The sequence below is a fragment of the Rhinolophus sinicus genome, linkage group LG03 (genome assembly GCF_036562045.2).
Source record: "Rhinolophus sinicus isolate RSC01 linkage group LG03, ASM3656204v1, whole genome shotgun sequence".
Taxonomy (NCBI): domain Eukaryota; kingdom Metazoa; phylum Chordata; class Mammalia; order Chiroptera; family Rhinolophidae; genus Rhinolophus; species Rhinolophus sinicus.
In genome coordinates, this window is record NC_133753.1 from 45,931,765 (window position 1) to 45,949,176 (window position 17,412).

The following is a 17,412-nucleotide window of genomic DNA, read 5'->3' on the forward strand; positions in this document are numbered from 1 at the left end:
GGGGGCGGGGCCGGGGGCGGGGAGAGGTTTCCGGGGGCGGGGGGCGGGGCCTGGGGAGGGGAATAGCGGGACCTGGAGGCCCGGGTTGGGGAGGGAAACGGAGGGGCGGGGCCGGGGATGAGGGAGGAGACTGGGCGGGGCGGGCGGGGGTCGGGGTCTGGACCGAGGAAACCGAGCTGGAGGAAGAGGGAGGGACAGGGCGGAGAGAAGCTTCCCAGACTCGCCGAGGGAGAGGGACTGGGAGGGGATAGAGGGTGCGGGGGACCGGGCGGGAGGAGGGGGAGGGGGTTTCCGGCAAGAGGCAGAGGCGAGGGATGTGGGCGGATCCGGAGGGCGAGGCCGGGTGGGGCAGGACTGAGCTAGCGCCTGAAGCGCTGGCGGTTTGTGCCTTTGAGGTCTCCAGACTGGAGTGGGCTGGGTTGCCCAACTGGGCCAAGCAGTCCCGGCGGCCCAGAGATGAGGCCACCAAGAAGCTCCTCTTCTTTCTTCCCCAACGCTAGACGGTGGTGACGATCTGATCCTCTTCTCCCTGGAACCTCCTGGCAGGGCCATGCCTGGAGCTTGAATCCCATGGACAGTAATATAACGGAAGACCTGGGGCTGGGGGACTGGGCTCCGTAGGCCCTTTGGGAGAGGGGTTCTGGCCCCGGCTCTAAGGAGTCCTAAAATGCAGTGTTCTCCAGCCTTCGTCGAGCATTTCTCAGAATTGTTCCCCTCTCTGGTTCCAATATCTAAGGGCCACCCGCAACCCCCACCCCCATCCACTGGTGATCTTACAGCCTTGACAACCATTATGAGGGAGTGAAATGTAAGTACCAGCAGAGAATGGTGTTAGTTATAGCTTGCGTTAGTTCTGGAAGATAATGGCAGTACCCATGGTCCCTGTTCTTCATTTTACACTTAGAGAAACAGAGACTCAGAGAAAGTGGCTACATCTCAGCCTCCAGCACCGTCTCACCCCACCCCCACCTCTTTCCCCTTAGCTCTTGGGTCAACCCTGCCCTGTGTCGCAGCAGGAAGAATTAAGTGCCTTTGGGATCAATGGTGACCTCCTTTGGCTCTGGCTGCCATAGCAGCAGATATCACAGTTGACAGAGATCCCTTTTCACTGCTTTCTGATGACTCTCAGGCTCCCAACCATTTCCAGTCCTGAATGAAAAAGGGCAGCCTGGGGACACAAGGCGAAGGGGGAAGAAGATGGGAGCACATCTTTTTCTCATGGCCGCGCCTGGGTCCCTTTATCTAAAATGAAAAAAATGCAGCCTGGGGATTTGAGAAAGTCAGTGTATGTGGCAACTTCTTGCAGCCACCATATGGTTTTATTCCCTCAATCTGCAGAGCTGTGCAGCTGTTGCACACTGTGCCTGAGGACTCAAAAGATGCTATATCTGGAAACTCATATTCCACCTGCAGGAGACCAGTGACCCTGGGGAATTCATGTTGTTGCACAGAAGCAGCTCATGGTGTGGGTGTGGGCGGGGGTGAGGTAGGTTTTGATATCTAGCCGGCTCTGCCACTTTGGGGAATGAGCCACTGATAACCACTTTGGCCTCAGTTTCCCCATCCAGCCCAGGGTGGCCCTCTGGGTGTTGCCTCCATACCACATGCATTCATTCAACACAAGTTTTATTTGCCTAGATTGCTTGTCAGGCCCTACGCTAATGGCTGGAAGATAATGGCAGTACCCATGGTCCCTGTTCTTCATCATGTAAACAGATGAGGAAACCATGTGTTAAATGTGAGGGTAAATATGGAAAAGAAGACACCAAAACCAGAACACAGAGGCAGGACAGGTATTATAGGCAGAGGGGACAGTGTGAACAATGGCATAGAGATCTGAAACAGTATGGGTGTGGTGGCAGGGCAAGAGAGGTAGAGGGCCATTGGGTAGGAGATTGTTGCAGAAATCCAGGTTGGAAGTGATGGAGCCTGAACCAGGTCAGTGGTTATGAGGATGGTAGGGACAGATTCAAGGGATACTAAAGAGAGCGGGATCAGGACTTGGAGATAATGGTTTCATTAGTCATTGATTCATCCATTCAATAAATATCTGTTGAGAATCTACCACGTCTCAGACACTGTTCTAAACAGCACAAAGCCATAAACCTGACAGCCATAATATCTGCCTTCATGAAGCTGGAAGGGAGGGAGTTGGCCTTAGGTTATGGTAAGGACTGTGGATTTTTTTCTAAGAGAAATAGCCTAAGGAGGCATCGAGGACTTTTAACTAGAGCAGTAGCAAAATCTGATTTATACATTTGAAAAGATTCCACCTGCTGCTCTTTGAAGAAAGGACTGTATGGGGGCAAAAGTGGAAGCCAGCAATCCAGTGAGATTGGGAGGCTACTGCTGTAATCTGGGGAGAGATGGCAGGTTGCTAACTCTAGGGTGTGGGGTGGGGATGGAGGGAAGTGAATAGATTCAAAATGCATTTTGGAGGCAGAAACAGGTTTTGATGGTTGATCGGATGTGGTAGGTGAAGAAGGAATCCAGGATATGATGTGGGTTTTTGAGTCAAAATTGGTGGTGTCATTTACTAAAGTGACAGGAGAAAAACAGGTTTATTTTGTATTGGAGAAGGAGATTAGAAGCTCTGTTCTGGAGCAAGTGAGTTTGACATGCCTGTTAGGCATCTGTGTGAGATACGAGGAGGACAAATGGAGATATAATCTGGAGTTCAGGGGAGAAGGGCAGGTTGGATATATGATATTGGGAATCAACATGTAGCTGACAATTAAACCATGAGATTGGAAAAGGTAGTGAAACAAAAAGATAACGTCCTCCCACACTGAGAAGTCTGGTTGAGAAAAAGGGATTAGCAAAGGAGACCCACAAGGAGCAGCCAACGTGTAGGATGAAACAAGGGGAGTATGTTGGGGGAGTTAAGAGAGTATTTCAAAGAGTAAGTATCACCTGTACCAGAAGTTCAATAAAATAAGTGTCCGCTGCCCAGTGATGAAGTCGTGCTCTGGAAGCTGGAAGACCGCGGTCGCGAGACACCCTTTCAGTTCCCCAGCAGAACTGTCCTGTAAGCGATGATACGGCTGTAAAGGCGGAAGGCAAACGCTTGGAGAGAAAGGATCATAAGATGGAGGGGAGGGGCTCTTTTAAGTATCAAGATGACGCCGAAAATGCATTTTGTAAACCACTCAGTCCTGCATTAAAATCATTGGTTTTATTAATGAGCCGGGGATTGAACTGAGACCACCGGTGAGAGAGAGCAGATAATACCTAAGGAAAGAGATCTCGAGGAGAAAATTTTATGAAGAAAATCCCATTCCTCCTGAGAGAGGCGCAGGCGGTCCGGGGGGCAGTCGGAGAGCAGCAGCCTTCGGGTTAAGCGAGGAGTTCCGGGAGCGGTGTTGCGCTTCTCTCCGAAATGACCCCAGAGGCAGCAGCGAGCAGATAGAGTACCAGGCGGATACCAAGGCTGCTCAAAGCCGAGAGGAAGTCCAGTCCCAGCTGTGAGGGGCCTTCTGGCTCCGCCTCCCTCCTCCACCGGCCAATCAGGATCCAGCTGATCGGAGAGCTACGCTGGGGAGGGGAAGAGGGCGGAGCCAGAGAACCGTTATTCAAGTTGTGTTCAGTTATTCATTCCATTCCTCTCCTGAGCTGGAAAATCCGGTATACTGGTATACCCATACAATGGAATAGTATTCAGTAATAAAAAGGAACCACCAACTGATATGCATAGCAACGTGGAAAATCATTATGGTGAGTGAAAGAAGCCCGTAAACACAAGAATACATATTGTATGATTCCATTTATAAAAAGTTCTAAAACTAGCTAAAATAATCTGTGATGAAAACAAAATCAGAGTAGGGGTTGCCTGAGGACTGAGGGTGGGGATTGACTGCAGGGGGGCATGAGGGAACTTTCTAGTTGATGATAATGTTCTTAGAACTTAGTGCAATGACAGAAATGCTCTATTTCTGTACTGTCCAATAGGGTAGCCACTAGTCACACGTGGCTACTGAGGACTTGAGGTGTGGCCAGTGCAAATGAAATACTGAATTTTTAATTTCATTTCATTTTAATCACTTTAAAATTAGTTGCATGTGGCTAGTGGCTACTCTATTAGCACAGTTCTATATCCTGATAGGGGTCTGGGCCTCACAAGTATAGGCATCTGTCAAAACTCCTCTCACAATAAGCCTAATATTTGTACATTTCACTATATGTGAAGTTTACATTAAAAATGTAAGCATAAATTCTAGTTAATGCTATGTGTGTTGAAGTATTTGGACGTGAAATGTGACATTGTCTGCAACTTTGAAATGCATAACAAAAAACAGATTGATGAATGGAGGGATGGCTAAATTGTGACATGTGATTATAAAATCAGCAAAATATTAATTGTAGAATCTTGGTAGTAGGTATATGGGTGTTCACTGTAAAAGTCTTTCAACCTTTCTGTATATGTTGGAATATTTTCAGAATAAATATTGGGGGTACCAGGGGCTGAGAGGAGAGAGAAATGGAAAGTTATTGTTTAATAGGTACAAAGTTTCTGTTTGGTATGACTGAAAATTTTCTAAAAATAGATCATGGTAATGGTTGTACATTTGAATGTTTTTAATGACAATCAATTATACACTTAAAAATAGTCAAAATGGTAAATTTTGTGTTATGTATATTTTACAATTAAAAATGTTTGAAAGCCAAAAAAAAAAAAAATGTTGGGAGAAAATCCATGTGGACATCTCCATGCCTTCTCTAGAGGTAGTCTGGGCACTGCACAGAGACAAAGGGGGAAAGGAGCAGGCTGTGTGAGTGTGCTAGGCTGACTGACTTCGAGAAGAAGGCAGTGGGAAGAGAACATCGGCTTTGGAGATGAACAGACCTAGGTTCATAATCCCAGCTCTTTCACTTTCTAGCTGTATAACTTATGCTATTGTTGCTTTAACAAATTACCACAAATTTAGTAGCTTAAAACGACAGATTTATTATCTTGCAGTTCTGGAGATCTGAAATGTGTCTTACTGGGCTAACAACAACTGAATTCCTGGAGACTACGGGGGAACCCACTTCCTTTCTTTTCCCAGCTTCTAGAAACCTCTTGTAATCTTTGGCTTGGCTCATGGCCTTTTCCTCCATCTTCAAAGCCAGCAATAACACCTTCAAATCTTTCTCTCTCCCTCTCTCGCTCTCACACACGCGCACACACACACACACACACACAACCCTCTGCTTCCTTCATCACATCTCCTTCTCTGACTCTCCCGCCTCCCCCTTTCCCCTACAATGAAATCCTGTGGTTCCATTGTGCCCACCCAGACAATCTAGGATAATCTCCCCATCTCAAGATCCTTAATTTATTACATCTGCAAAATCCCTCTTGCCATGTAAGGTAACATTCACAAGTTCTGGGGATTAAAACATGGACATCTTGGGAAGAGGCATTTTCCTGACAGTTTATGCTACTGGTACTCATAGGTCAAGACTACACTGAAGAGAGAAAATATATTTCTTGTGATTTTTCCCTAAAAGTTTTATGGACATATAATCAACATACCATGCAATTTACCCACTTAAAGCAAACAATTCACAATGTTTTTTAGTATAGTCACAGAGTTGTGCAATCATCACATTTTCATTTTTCCCATTTTTACATATGATGGGAAAAAATTTTGAGACATTAAGGAAATTTGTTTAGGAGTAACTTCTAACCACCGGATTGGGGCATTGCAGTGCCTATCAGGAGCTGAGATTCCAGTCCAGGCCTGGATTCCCTTCTTGGAAGACCAATCACGTGGGAGGAGTGTGGTATAGTAATGAAACATGCAGGTGCTCAGGCCGGGTTAGAGTTCGGTTCAAGGCTTTGTTTTTGCTATCTACTATGTGACCTTAGGTAAAACTCTTGGAGCTTTGCAAAATGAGCACACTTAAATAAATGGCGGGGGACGGGGCTGGACTCACTTGTATGATCCCAAGCTTCACTGAGGGGGGAAAAGAGATAATTAAAAAAAAATTTCCCAAGTGTCCAGGGCAACAGGAGGGATAAGTATTCCCTGAAGACAGGGGATCAGTTATACTTTGAGCTGCCTTTGTATTCTGCGCACCTGACACAGGTCTCGGAGTTCCTTACTGATGCGCCTCAGCTGGGTGGGAAAGACAATGCGTAAAAAACGACCCTTACAAAGGCAGAGAAGGGTGGGAAGAGTTGCGGGGCGGGGGCAGCGGCTGCGACTGACCATGGAGTGGTCTGCCTAGGACTGGACAATGACCCGGTGAGTGGAAACAGAGATGGGAGGGATCAGAAGCAGCTCTTCCGTAAGGCCAAATTCAGCCGCCAGGTGAGGGCTAGATGAGAGGAGTGCGTTGGAGCGACAGTTCTGAAAACATCTTCAGACCCCTGTTTGGTGACACTACACCACGTGCGGCGCAACTGCAGCCCCCGCCTTCTCCCGCTACGCCCACTCGTCCACGCGACTTGGTATGCTCGGCCACCGCAGTGAGCCTCCTTCCTCCCGCGTGCAATTGGTACAGCCCAAGCTCGGGGGGTGGAACCCAACCAAAGACACGCCCGTTGCCATGCCCCTGTCTCTGATTGGCTGGGTAATTTAAAGATCCGGCTGGTGATAGGGTGAGTCTCTATTGCTAGTATTTGAAAGTTCCTAGTGCCGTAGCTTGGCCCGCAGGTCAACTTTGTTCAGCTTGTTCGTCCGAGTGCCACCGCAAGTGAGTATCCACCCGATCTCAGAGATAGAAGGCATAGTTTCTTCAAGGAGTCCCTGCCCGAAGGGTGCAAACGAGAGGGTCAGACGGAGGGAGCACGGATTCCAGGGGTCCCAGGGTCCCCCGACGATTTCCCTAGTCAAATACTCTACCCCTTCCCCACCTTGAAGGTGGGAAGCGCCAGGGCTTCAGAATCACACTAGCCTGAACTTACACCAGCGTAGGGGCCTCTCCCAACCTGTTTCCACTTCTGTGCACGGGGAATAGTAAGACCTGCCCCGCTGCATAAAAACTAGTGAACGTACCTGGAAAACAGAAGGCTTTATTACGTGTCAGCCCCCTTGCTCAACTCCCCACGTGAGATGTCCTGTTTACTGGGAAGATTCAGTGCCCGCTCTAGGTCTCTTGGAAGCTGGCGTCTTTTCTGTTCAGGGTCCCCCTTCTTCTGCGACCATGCTGGACAACCGAGGATCCCCAAACCGGGGATGCATTTGATGCTACCCAATCGCCTGTCTGGAAATTGTGCAGGAGACTAATTTCCGGTTGGCCCCAGGGTCCTTTTACCATCTCTGTGACCTCTTTATGTTACTAGTGACAGCCTCCGTAACCCTGTGTGGCTTAGATCGGGCTCCCCTTCATGGCCTCTATAACACCTGTTACGTCCCTGAGTCCCTGTGACACCTGTGCTCCGGTCCTTTTGCAGACCTGCAGAGGCGGTGGCGATGCTGTCGGGCCCCCTAGCAGCGTCAGCGGCGGCAGAATACGAGGACGCGGAGCTGCGATGCCACGTGGCTGTGGAGGAACTGAGCCCGGGTGGGCAGCCGCGAAGGCGCCAGGCCCTACGTACTGCGGAGCTGAGCCTGGGTCGTAACGAGCGCCGCGAGTTGATGCTGCGGCTGCAGTCGCCGGGGCTGGCTGGACGGCCGCGCTGCTTCCCGTTGCGCGCCGCGCGCCTATTCACTCGCTTCGCCGCGGCGGGGCGCAGCACGCTGCGGCTCCCCGCGGATGGCGCTCCTCCAGCAGGCGCTGTGCAGCTGCTGCTCTCCGACTGCCCCCCGGACCGCCTGCGCCGCTTCTTACGCACGCTGCGCCTCAAGCTGGCTGCGGCTCCGGGGCCACCGCCGGCTTCTGCCCGCACGCAGCTGCTTGGCCCGCGGCCCAGTGACTTCATCACCATCAGCCCGGTGCAGCCTGAGGAGCTACGGCGCGCGGCGGCCACTCGGGTCCCGGATACCACGCCGGTGAAGCAGTCCACGGAGCCCCGGGCCGGGGCCAACCCCAGTACCGTGAGGACAGGAAAGGGGGGACCCCTTGGGGACTGGGTGTGCCACTGAAATGGAAGAGACCGAGGAGACCAAAGTTTGGGGAAAAGATGATGGCGGTATTTGAGGGGGTTGCTGGTTATCTCAGAAGATACCCATAGGATTTCTGAGTATGACAGAGATGTGGGAATTGTGCGTGTGTTTCTCATAGTGCAATCCCTGAGACTGGGTAAGTGAGAATAGGAAAAGGAGGCGTAGGTCACATTAAAAGAGAAAGCTGAGAAGGAAGCCTGGAAAGGAGACTTCAGAAGGAAAAGTAAGAATGTAGTCTTCCTGGAGAAAGATAGGAACTTTTAGAGAAAAGTGGTCAGCAGTGTGAGGGGCAGCCAACAGGTGCGATCAAATAGGGTGGTGACAAAGCCTGGTGGGCTTGACAGTGTTTGTGAACTGAAACAGATGGATCGTAGACCACAGGGGTTCGAGACTAAGCTGGTGAGAAGATGGAAATGGGGCAAGAAAGTGCCCTGGCTAGGCAGGATTTTGCTTGGGTGTTTTGAGGCGAGAGAGTAGTGGGAAAGACGGGTGAGTGAGAGGACCAGGAGGCTTAGGGAACCTAGGGGAGGGAGCTGAGGTCCAGACCCGCACAATGGTGTCTTCAGGACATCAGGAGTCAGTGGAGACCCAGCCTTGGTTCCCTCTCAAGGAGAGACCTGGACCCCATTTGTTACTGGCAAGATCTCCAGGTAAACCAAGGCTGCCTAAGGGCTCCAAGGAATGAAGCCAGCAGAGACACAGGGCTACCAACCTAGCATGGCAGCTGGGCCAAGAAGGTGGGGGACAATGCCGAGGAGGTGGTGAGAGGCCCTGAGACAGCCCTATCTCCCCAGGAAGCACCAAGGTGGCCCCTGCCTGTGAAGAGGCTGAGCTTGCACCCCACCAAACCACAGCTTTCTGAGGAACAGGCTGAGGTGCTGAGGATTGTCCTGAAAGGCCAGAGCATTTTCTTCACTGGGAGTGCAGGTAGTGGGAGGCAGAGTCAGGGGTGAGGGGAAGATGGGGGGGGGGATGGAGGAGAGGTAGCCCTGACTTTGCCCTCTGCCCAGGGACAGGGAAGTCTTATCTGCTGAAGCGTATCCTGGGCTCACTGCCGCCCACAGGCACTGTGGCCACTGCCAGCACTGGGGTGGCAGCCTGCCACATCGGGGGTACCACCCTCCACGCCTTTGCAGGTGAGAGCCCCTGGGGCTAGAGCTGGGAGCAAGCCAGGCCTGTGGGAAGGAAGGGAAGGAAGGTCAGGGTTCAGACAGGGCTGGAGTCTCAGCCCAGGCTGAATAGTGTCGCTCATAGGCATTGGTTCGGGTCGGGCTCCGCTGGCCCAGTGTGTGGCCCTGGCCCAGCGGCCAGGGGTGCGGCAGGGCTGGCTGAGCTGCCAGCGTCTGGTCATTGACGAGATCTCCATGGTGGAGGCAGAGCTGTTTGACAAGCTGGAGGCCGTGGCCAGGTCAGTATGTACAGTGAGGGCTGGGTTCTGGTGGTTTTCCATGTGGAACACATCCACCCCAGCCCCTAAAGCACTTCTTGCTTCTCTCCAGAGCCATCCGGCAGCGGAACAAGCCATTTGGAGGGATCCAGCTCATCATCTGTGGGGACTTCCTGCAGCTGCCTCCTGTAACCAGGGGCTCCCAGCCCCCGCAGTTCTGCTTCCAGGTACCACTTGCCCTCCTGCTCTGCTCCCCCTCAGGGGTCGGTTCTGTTCTCTGACACCCCCACCCTGCCCCCACCAGGCCAAGAGCTGGAGGAGGTGCGTCCCTGTGACCCTGGAGCTGACCAAGGTGTGGAGGCAGGCGGACCAGACCTTTATCTCTCTGCTCCAGGCTGTCAGGCTGGGCAGGTGGGCCCTTTGAATTGGGAAGGGGCCATGGGATGAGCATCCAAGGGTGGGTCAGAGAGGAGCACAGGGACCCAGCGAAGGGGGAGAAATGCTTCCGGACCCATTGGAGATGGTCACTCTGTGAGCACTGGGACCCTTCCTCCCCCAAGACTGGGGTCTCCATCACCCAGCACAGGGCCTGGAACAGAGTAGGTGTCAGGGAAGTTTGGGCAGGTGGACACACAACAGGAATCAGTAATGTCCACACTCAATTTCAGATGCAGAAACTGAGGTTCAAAGAGGTGACTTGCCCAAAGTCATGGCTAGTAAGTGACCGAGCTGGGATTTGAACCAAGGTCTGACTCTAAACCTAAGTTCCTTCCACTCTTAGAACTTGTTGGTCACTTGGTAGGGGAGGGAAGGTTGCAGATATCATCCCAGCCCAGCTAGTACAAAAGGTTGAAATGCTACAAATACTCTAACATGGGAGTGGGCAGGCCGGGAGGGCGGATGATATGGGTCAGATCTGGGCCTTGAAAGCAAGGTTCGATTGGGACGGGCTAGGCAGAGGGTGGTGGTGGTGAGTGGCTCTCTATGCCTGGTGACAGGAGGCAGGTAGGAAGGTACACAGCATACATAAGAAGAAGGAAGGCTGAGTGGCAGAGCAGGGAAAGGTGGGTCCAAGTTGTTTCCCCTCCTCCCACAGGAGTTGCTGCTGCACCTAGTCTTCTCCATGTGGAGGAAGCCTGAAAATGGGGGGAAATGAAAACATGGGCTCGATTTTTTCCCCTCAAAGCAGCAGGCCAGGGGCTGGAAGATTGTCCCCTGGAGGCTGATCTGATTATGTTACCAGTATTACAGGTTATCATCAGTGCCTGGTGTAGGTCCTCCAAACCCCTGGCCTGTGCTCACTCAGTGGCTCCAACTTCCTGAGGAACACTGGGGGTGGGCGGGTGGCTTGCTCCTTCCTGGGGGCAGGCACAGGAAAGGGTGCCCACACAGGATCACCGCCAAGCACCCCCGCACTCACACCGTGCTCGGTCCCCATGTATGAGGTCAAAGTGGAGAAAGGACAAGTTGGCCAGCCTTGGGGCCAGAAAAATCTTGCTCTGATGCCCTCTTCCAGGCCCCAGGCCTGACACATGGCCTGCTGCTTGGACCATACCACCCACATGCCCCCCCACCTGGTAGTCAGGTGGGCTGTGCCCTGACAGCCCAGCTCCCACAGGTGCTCAGATGAGGTGACCTGCCAGCTCCAGGCCACAGCCACCCACAAGGTGGGGCGAGATGGCATTGTGGCCACAAGGCTCTGTACCCACCAGGATGACGTGGCCCTTACCAACGAGAGGCGGCTGCAGGAACTGCCAGGTGAGTAGCAAGCTGGGGTTGGGCAAGGCCAGCGGGGAGGGGCCTCCAGGCAGGTATTGCTCCCAGGCAGCCTGAGCCCTTGAGATCATTTAGATATGTAGGCCCCAACCTCTGTGGCCATAAAGGTCCTTACATTTACAGATACAACTGTGACTTTGAGAGGTGTGACTTTGAATGGGTCAAGGTCATTCAGTCAGTAAGTGCTTGGAGTGAGACTTGAACCCAGGTCTCTAATTCTAAAGCCCCACCTAGGCCTGAGCTGTCCCCACTACCTACCCCCATGCCCTGGGCTGATAAGCCATAAGTCGGTGACTGGTAATCTGTTTGCCCAACTCTTTTCCCAGGTGAGGTCCACAGCTTTGAGGCCTTGGACAGTGACCCTGAGCAAGCCCGGACCCTGGATGCCCAGTGTCCCGTTAGCCAGCTCCTTCAGCTGAAGCTGGGGGCCCAGGTAAGAGGGAAGCTGGGCTAGACTCTAGGAACTTGGGCGTCCCGCATCCTTGCCCATCGGCCCAGGCTGCGCCACAGCCAGATGGCCCAGCTCTGATCACAGCAAACTCCCTTCCTCCTATTCCCACCCACCTTCTGTCTTCAGCTTCCCACTGCCCTCCTGTTCCTATGCTTGGAGCTCCAAGCAGTGTTGCTTTGGACAAGTTTCTCGCCCTTGCTGAAGCTTGGTTTCCTTATCTCTGAAATGAGGAGTGAAATATCTGCTCCACACACTTGTCTTCTGTAACGTACCCTACACTGTGAGCGTCCTCCTTCCTTCTCCCTTGTTGGGAATGGGCTAAATGGGAGCCTTTCCTCAGGTTCTGGACACCCAAGGGGAAGATGCAGGTACCATGTGATTGGAAGAGGAGTGGCAGGACCTGGGGGCTATCCCTCAAGATTGTGGACCCCCCACACACCCAATAACAGAAATTTTCAAAGCCTGTGATGTCTGTTACCTCATTGCTCTTTACACTCTCCTGAGGCATGCTGGGCAAATGTTATTCCCCGTTGACACAAGGGGGAATGACACCCGCGAAAAGAAAGCAGCTTGCTGCAGGGGTCACAGGCAGGGGCCCAGGTAAGGACTAGGACTCAGTGCCCCTCCAGGACAGACCCCAGCCTCCCAGAAGTGCCGGACCTGAGGCCAGGGGTAGGACGGGGACAGCGCCTCGTGCCTCCAGCTCTCTTTCCCTTGCAGGTGATGCTGATGAAGAACTTAGCGGTGTCCCGGGGCCTGGTGAATGGTGCCCGAGGGGTGGTAGTCGGGTTCGAGACCGAGGGGAGAGGTACGTGATGGGGGTGCAGTCCTATTGCTTGGGTTTGGAGCAGGGCCCCGGGGTAAGTGAGAGAGGAACACTAGGATGGAGAGGTGAGGTCTGCTTCTCACCTCTGAGCCCTGAAGCTGGACTGAAAAGTTGGCCTTCTCCCTCAGGGCTGCCCCGGGTGCGGTTCCTGTGTGGAGTCACTGAGGTCATCCACACTGACCGCTGGACGGTGCAGGTCACCGGGGGCCAGCTCCTCAGCCGGCAGCAGCTGCCCCTCCAGCTGGCCTGGGCAATATCCATCCACAAGAGCCAGGTGAGCAGCCAGTGTGGGGGATGAGATAGGCCTGAGGGGGGGCCTCAAAGGTTTCATGGGGGTTGAGCTTGCCCTCGATGGGAAATTCCAGTTGTAGAATAAACCTTTCTTTAGTGCATTTCCCATTCTGCTTCCTTCCCTGCCTTTCCCTGATGCACTCGTATACTTCTCCTCTATGATCTGCTGTGCCATTTTCTGAGCCACTATCAGATATGTTAAACTCTATCCTTACAATGACTGTATCATGTAATAATCATTCCTGTTTTACAGAGGAGGAAACCAAGACTCAGAGAGATTAAGTAACTTGTGCAAGGTCACACAGCTAGTGAGGCAGAGCCAGGATTCATTCCCATGCCTGTCTAACCCAGGCCTGAGCACTTTCCTTTCACCCCTATCCCTCTACTCTTATCCTGGATTATTTCCTAGATCTTCTCCTCTTCAGAGACCCATCTGGGGTCAGCCTATCCCTCTGCCTGGAGAATCTCTGGACCGGGCAAAGAGATGCCGGGGCAGTAGCTGGGCTGGTGAGGTGGGATTCAGGCTCGTGGGCACGAGGGACTTCAGGCAGAGCTGGATCCATCTCTGTCCCTCCAACCCCCAGGGCATGTCCCTAGATTGCGTGGAGATCTCTCTGGGCCGCGTGTTTGCCAGCGGCCAGGCCTACGTGGCCCTTTCCCGGGCCCGCAGCCTGCAGAGCCTGCGTGTGCTGGACTTTGACCCCACGGTGGTTCGATGTAACCCCCGTGTGCTGCGCTTCTATGCCGCCCTGCGGCGAGGCAGGGGCCTCAGCCTGGTAAGAGGGAGTCCCCCAGTGGTGGGCAGCCTGGGAGGCAGGACAGGAAAGGCCCAGGGGCCTGGACTGGGGGTGGCAGAGCCTTCTCTGGCTTCACTGGGGACAGCAGCAAGAGGAAGGAGAGCCCAAGGCTGTGGCTCTGGAGGACAGCAGAAGCCCATGACTCGGCTTCTCTGGCTTTCATCTAGGAGTCCCCAGATGACGATGAGGCAGCCTCAGACCAGGAGAACGTGGACCCAAACCTTTGAGCTGCAAAAAGAAGACAAAAGATAGTCTCCCCTCCTCCTGCTCCCAGGGGAGAACAGGGAGGGTGATCAGTGCCCCTTTCTCCTTTCATAAGGGGTTATCAGCCCCCTGGCAGGGGTCAAGGGAGAATGCTTCCCACCCATTTGCCAGCTGTGCCTGTTTCGCCCCTTGTCCTGGGTGAGCTGCTTCCAGGGTCAGGAGTAACCCTTTCTGAGGCAGTTGGGAATGGGCCTATGGTGGGTATCTGGTGTTAGAGCACAGAGCTCTCTGCAAGGGCTGGCCACAGGGCCACACATGAATGCTGCCCCCTTTGGGCGCTGGAGGAGAGAGGCAGGCTCTCTAGGAGCAGGAATAGGCCTTAGCAGTCCTGGGAAACTCGGGCTAAGTACCAGCCCCACACAGAAGGGAAACCTGTGGGTATCTTCACAGGTAGGCCCAGCCTAGCACAGTCAGAACAAACACACTCCTGAGCCTGGCATTGGAACACACACTGCAAACTGTGCGCCCGTATCTTAAACTGCTTTTGGGGGAAGAGTAAGTGTCAGGGGGGATTGAAATGGATGTTCTCAGACTGTATTTATTTATTATAGGACAAATAAACTTGTGAACTGTCCTTATTGTGAGTTGAGTGTTCTGCTCTCTCTAAGAAGGTACCCCTGCCTGGGCCACTGGCTATACCCATCCCAGGGAGGCTACTCCTGTGTGTCCTGCCCCCAGCCCTGCCCCCAGCACAAAGGCAGGTGCTGAGCTCACAGCACCTTTACGTGAGGTTTTATTAGTATCACTGGTTATTTGGAAAGCTGAGTTACCTGAGGTTGGTGACTCACAATGAAATGACAAGGTGAGCCTCCATCACCCAATAGTCAGACAAGGACACACCAGAAAATTCACATGGTAAGGAGGTCTGCTGCAACATCTGAAGAATGCTGGGAGCCTTGGCTGACACTTGCTCACTGTGGGCCTTGCCGGAGCTCCAGCTTGGACGTCCTCATGGGGAAGAGATCAACAAACTAGCTTCAGTTGATTAAAAAGCCTGATGGAAATTGTTCAGGGTCCGTCACTGGATGGTTAAAACTGTTAAGGTTTCCTCCTTATGAGTGTAAGGTATCAGCTCTGGCTGGTACATACAGTGATGGTGGAAGCGTGCTTTGACAGCTCCAGAGAGCAATAGCGCATAAATGTAAAATCACCAATGATGGAAGGGGTCAATAATGAAACCATGCTGGTAGCTAGGGAACATGAAATCTGGGTGCTTGGAGGCATTTATCCTTGTCTTCCAAAAGCCAGCAGGAGCCCCAGTGCACAGAGTAGGTGCTCAGGGAGTGTCTGCTTAAATGGTGGAGGCCATTGACATGGGGGCTCAGTGCCATGGTGGTTCAGGTGGGCTATGGGGCCTCATACCTTCACTGTGGGCTTCGTGGAGGAGGCAGGGCTACAGCCTGTGGAGAATTTGACTGATGGTTAAAACTCAGGGGACAGGCCTGGCTTTCCATCCTGATTGTGCTACTTGCCAGCTGTGCGACTTTAGGCATGTTATACAACCTTTCTGAGAAGGTTTCCTCACCTATAAAGTGTAGGTGGTAACTCCCTTTCACATAGGGCTGTTGGGAGAAAGCCTAGCCACATGGCTGGAACTCAATCAGTAGCTGTTACTAACATGCATGATTACTAATGATTATCACCACGATATCTGTAGAGCAGTCCTGTCTGGTTCCTACACTGGCTCCTTTGGCAGACAGCTGCCAGCATGGCTCCCGGATGACCCCTGACTATCTGGCTCTTGCTACCATCCTTCCTGATCTTGAGGAGTCAATTGTTGTTCTGTAGCATGAACCCTTTTCTCTGCCCCAAATAGAAGACACTCTTAGGAGAAGCCAAGACCACTAGGGTGACCCCCTCAACAAGTGGGGAACCATGGGAGCCTTTAAACATGGTACCATTCGAGGGCTGGGGTGTTCCCCGTCTGCTCACATGACAGCCCTCCTCCCAGACCCAGCTGTTAGCAGGTCACGCTGGGGGCCCTGCCTTTAGGAAGCTTACAGTCAGGTTGCACCTTGCGTTTTTACTCCTTCCACTGAACACACTGGGGACCATCCACTTCAGCACAGAAAGCATTGTCTTGTGGTTTCTAACAGCTCTGCACCTTTGGGATTCTTGGATGGAAACAGGAGAAACTGACTCAGGATAACTTAAGCAGGAAAGGAAGGTAACGGAACAGAAGACCAGCTCAGAGAAGTGGTAGGAAGCCCAGAAACCCAGGCTTGGAAATCAGTGGGAACCAGGGAGGCTAGAAGCATTGGCAGGAGTGGAGCTGGGAGCAGCTGGCCGGGAGGACCGCTGCCGCCACCCCTGGGTACCGAGCACAGCTATGAGGGGAAGGAGTCTTGCATTCTGCTGCCTCCTTGTATCACTCAGTCCAGACCGAAAGGCAGGTATGTGGCTGGTGTGCTTGGTCTCCCACGCAGGTTCTGCAGCCACTGGCAAGAGGGACCAGGGCTTCTGCCCCGAGATGAACCTTACATTATTTCCCAGAGCCAGGCTGTTGAGAATGTCTGAGGGTCTTCTCCTGGGACTCTCCTCTCTGACGCCCCCCTCAACACACACTGCCGAGGCACCCCTCACCCTCTCAGCCCTTTCTCCTCACCTAGGCACTGATTTCAGCTTTTCCTCATCTCATATGGCCTTGCCCAGCTTAAAGATGTCTTCCTCCTGAGGTGGCCCCGGCACCGAAAAGTCCTGTCCTTAGTAATCCCTTCTCTTTGTGAAGACAGTCTCCAGAAGCCCCCTGGAGGAAGGCAGACATGTTTCCTACAAGGGGGACTCCAGACATCTCTGCTCCTCAGGTCAGATCATGATAGTGGACTGTTTCTTGAGGAGGGTATGCAAGAAACCTCAGGGTTCTTTATTTTCTTGACATCTAATTTAATGTACTTTCTACCCTGTATCCCTGGGGGTATAGGGAAACGCCATCTCCGTCAGTATTGAGGGCTCCCCCCCTCCAGGGTCATACAGGCAAGGAGTGGGCCTTGTAAGAGCAGGCCTATTATCTCCAGGGCTTCGTGGTGGCTGCTGTACCGCAGTGACCAGCCTCTACAGGCCATAACTGCCCAGGCTGAGGCTGAGAGCAGGGTGGGGTGGCGGTCTTTCCAAGAGCCAGTCTCTCCAGGGGCCTCACACCATGCCCTCTGGAACCTTGCCACCTCCCTGTGGGGCTCCCAGGGGACCCTCTAATCATTTGCCCCTCCCTAGTCTTGGGGCCCCTCTCTCTGACTCTTCTTCACCCCAACATGGTGCCCTCAAGGAATTGGACCTGGGAAGCCCAAATCAGAAAAGTATGTCCTCAGGTACCTTCTAGATTTGAGGCAAAGGCCTGGTTACCCCCTTAGGGTATGGGGACAGGAGTGGATGGATACGTATGGGAAGAACAAAGGAGGAAATATCCCCATACTGAGATAAAGGAGACTTCCTGCCCATCCTGTGTGTTCATTCATTCATTCGTTCCACATTCCTTTATCCAATGTCTCTAATAGGCCAGGTGCTGGGCTAGACCCTGAAGACAGCACAGTAAACCAGACCACGTGGCCCTGCCTCGGGATGCGTCATCAGTGGGAGGGAGACTGATTCTA

General features: G+C 52.9%; 1 protein-coding gene and 1 long non-coding RNA gene across 2 annotated transcripts in view; one reads left to right on the forward strand and one right to left on the reverse strand.

The window, feature by feature from the left end:
- Window positions 1-3,153: 3,153 nt before the first annotated feature.
- LOC109456404 (uncharacterized) overlaps window positions 3,154-17,412 on the reverse strand; it is a 41,497-nt gene continuing 27,238 nt past the window's right edge. The window contains exon 2 of the long non-coding RNA XR_012494716.1: window positions 3,154-3,534. This is a non-coding gene — a long non-coding RNA (uncharacterized LOC109456404). The remainder of the gene's footprint in view (window positions 3,535-17,412) is intronic.
- On the forward strand, window positions 6,609-14,399 carry PIF1 (PIF1 5'-to-3' DNA helicase). The gene is made up of 13 exons (XM_019748664.2): window positions 6,609-6,681; window positions 7,382-7,964; window positions 8,828-8,960; window positions 9,044-9,169; window positions 9,288-9,441; window positions 9,533-9,647; window positions 9,725-9,831; window positions 11,039-11,178; window positions 11,523-11,629; window positions 12,368-12,455; window positions 12,602-12,747; window positions 13,349-13,540; window positions 13,729-14,399. Exons 2-13 carry the CDS (start codon window positions 7,401-7,403, stop codon window positions 13,786-13,788), a joined length of 1,932 nt encoding a protein of 643 aa, XP_019604223.2. The 5' UTR covers window positions 6,609-6,681; window positions 7,382-7,400; the 3' UTR covers window positions 13,789-14,399.

What these genes read in the sequence shown, in the direction of transcription:
- PIF1 (XM_019748664.2), top strand. Translation starts at nt 7,401, where the DNA reads ATGCTGTCGGGCCCCCTAGCAGCGTCAGCGGCGGCAGAATACGAGGAC. An exon ending in AAGCTGGAGGCCGTGGCCAG is followed by an intron (nt 9,442 to 9,532) that starts GTCAGTATGTAC and finishes GCTTCTCTCCAG; the next exon opens with AGCCATCCGGCAGCGGAACA. An exon ending in CAGGCTGTCAGGCTGGGCAG is followed by an intron (nt 9,832 to 11,038) that starts GTGGGCCCTTTG and finishes CAGCTCCCACAG; the next exon opens with GTGCTCAGATGAGGTGACCT.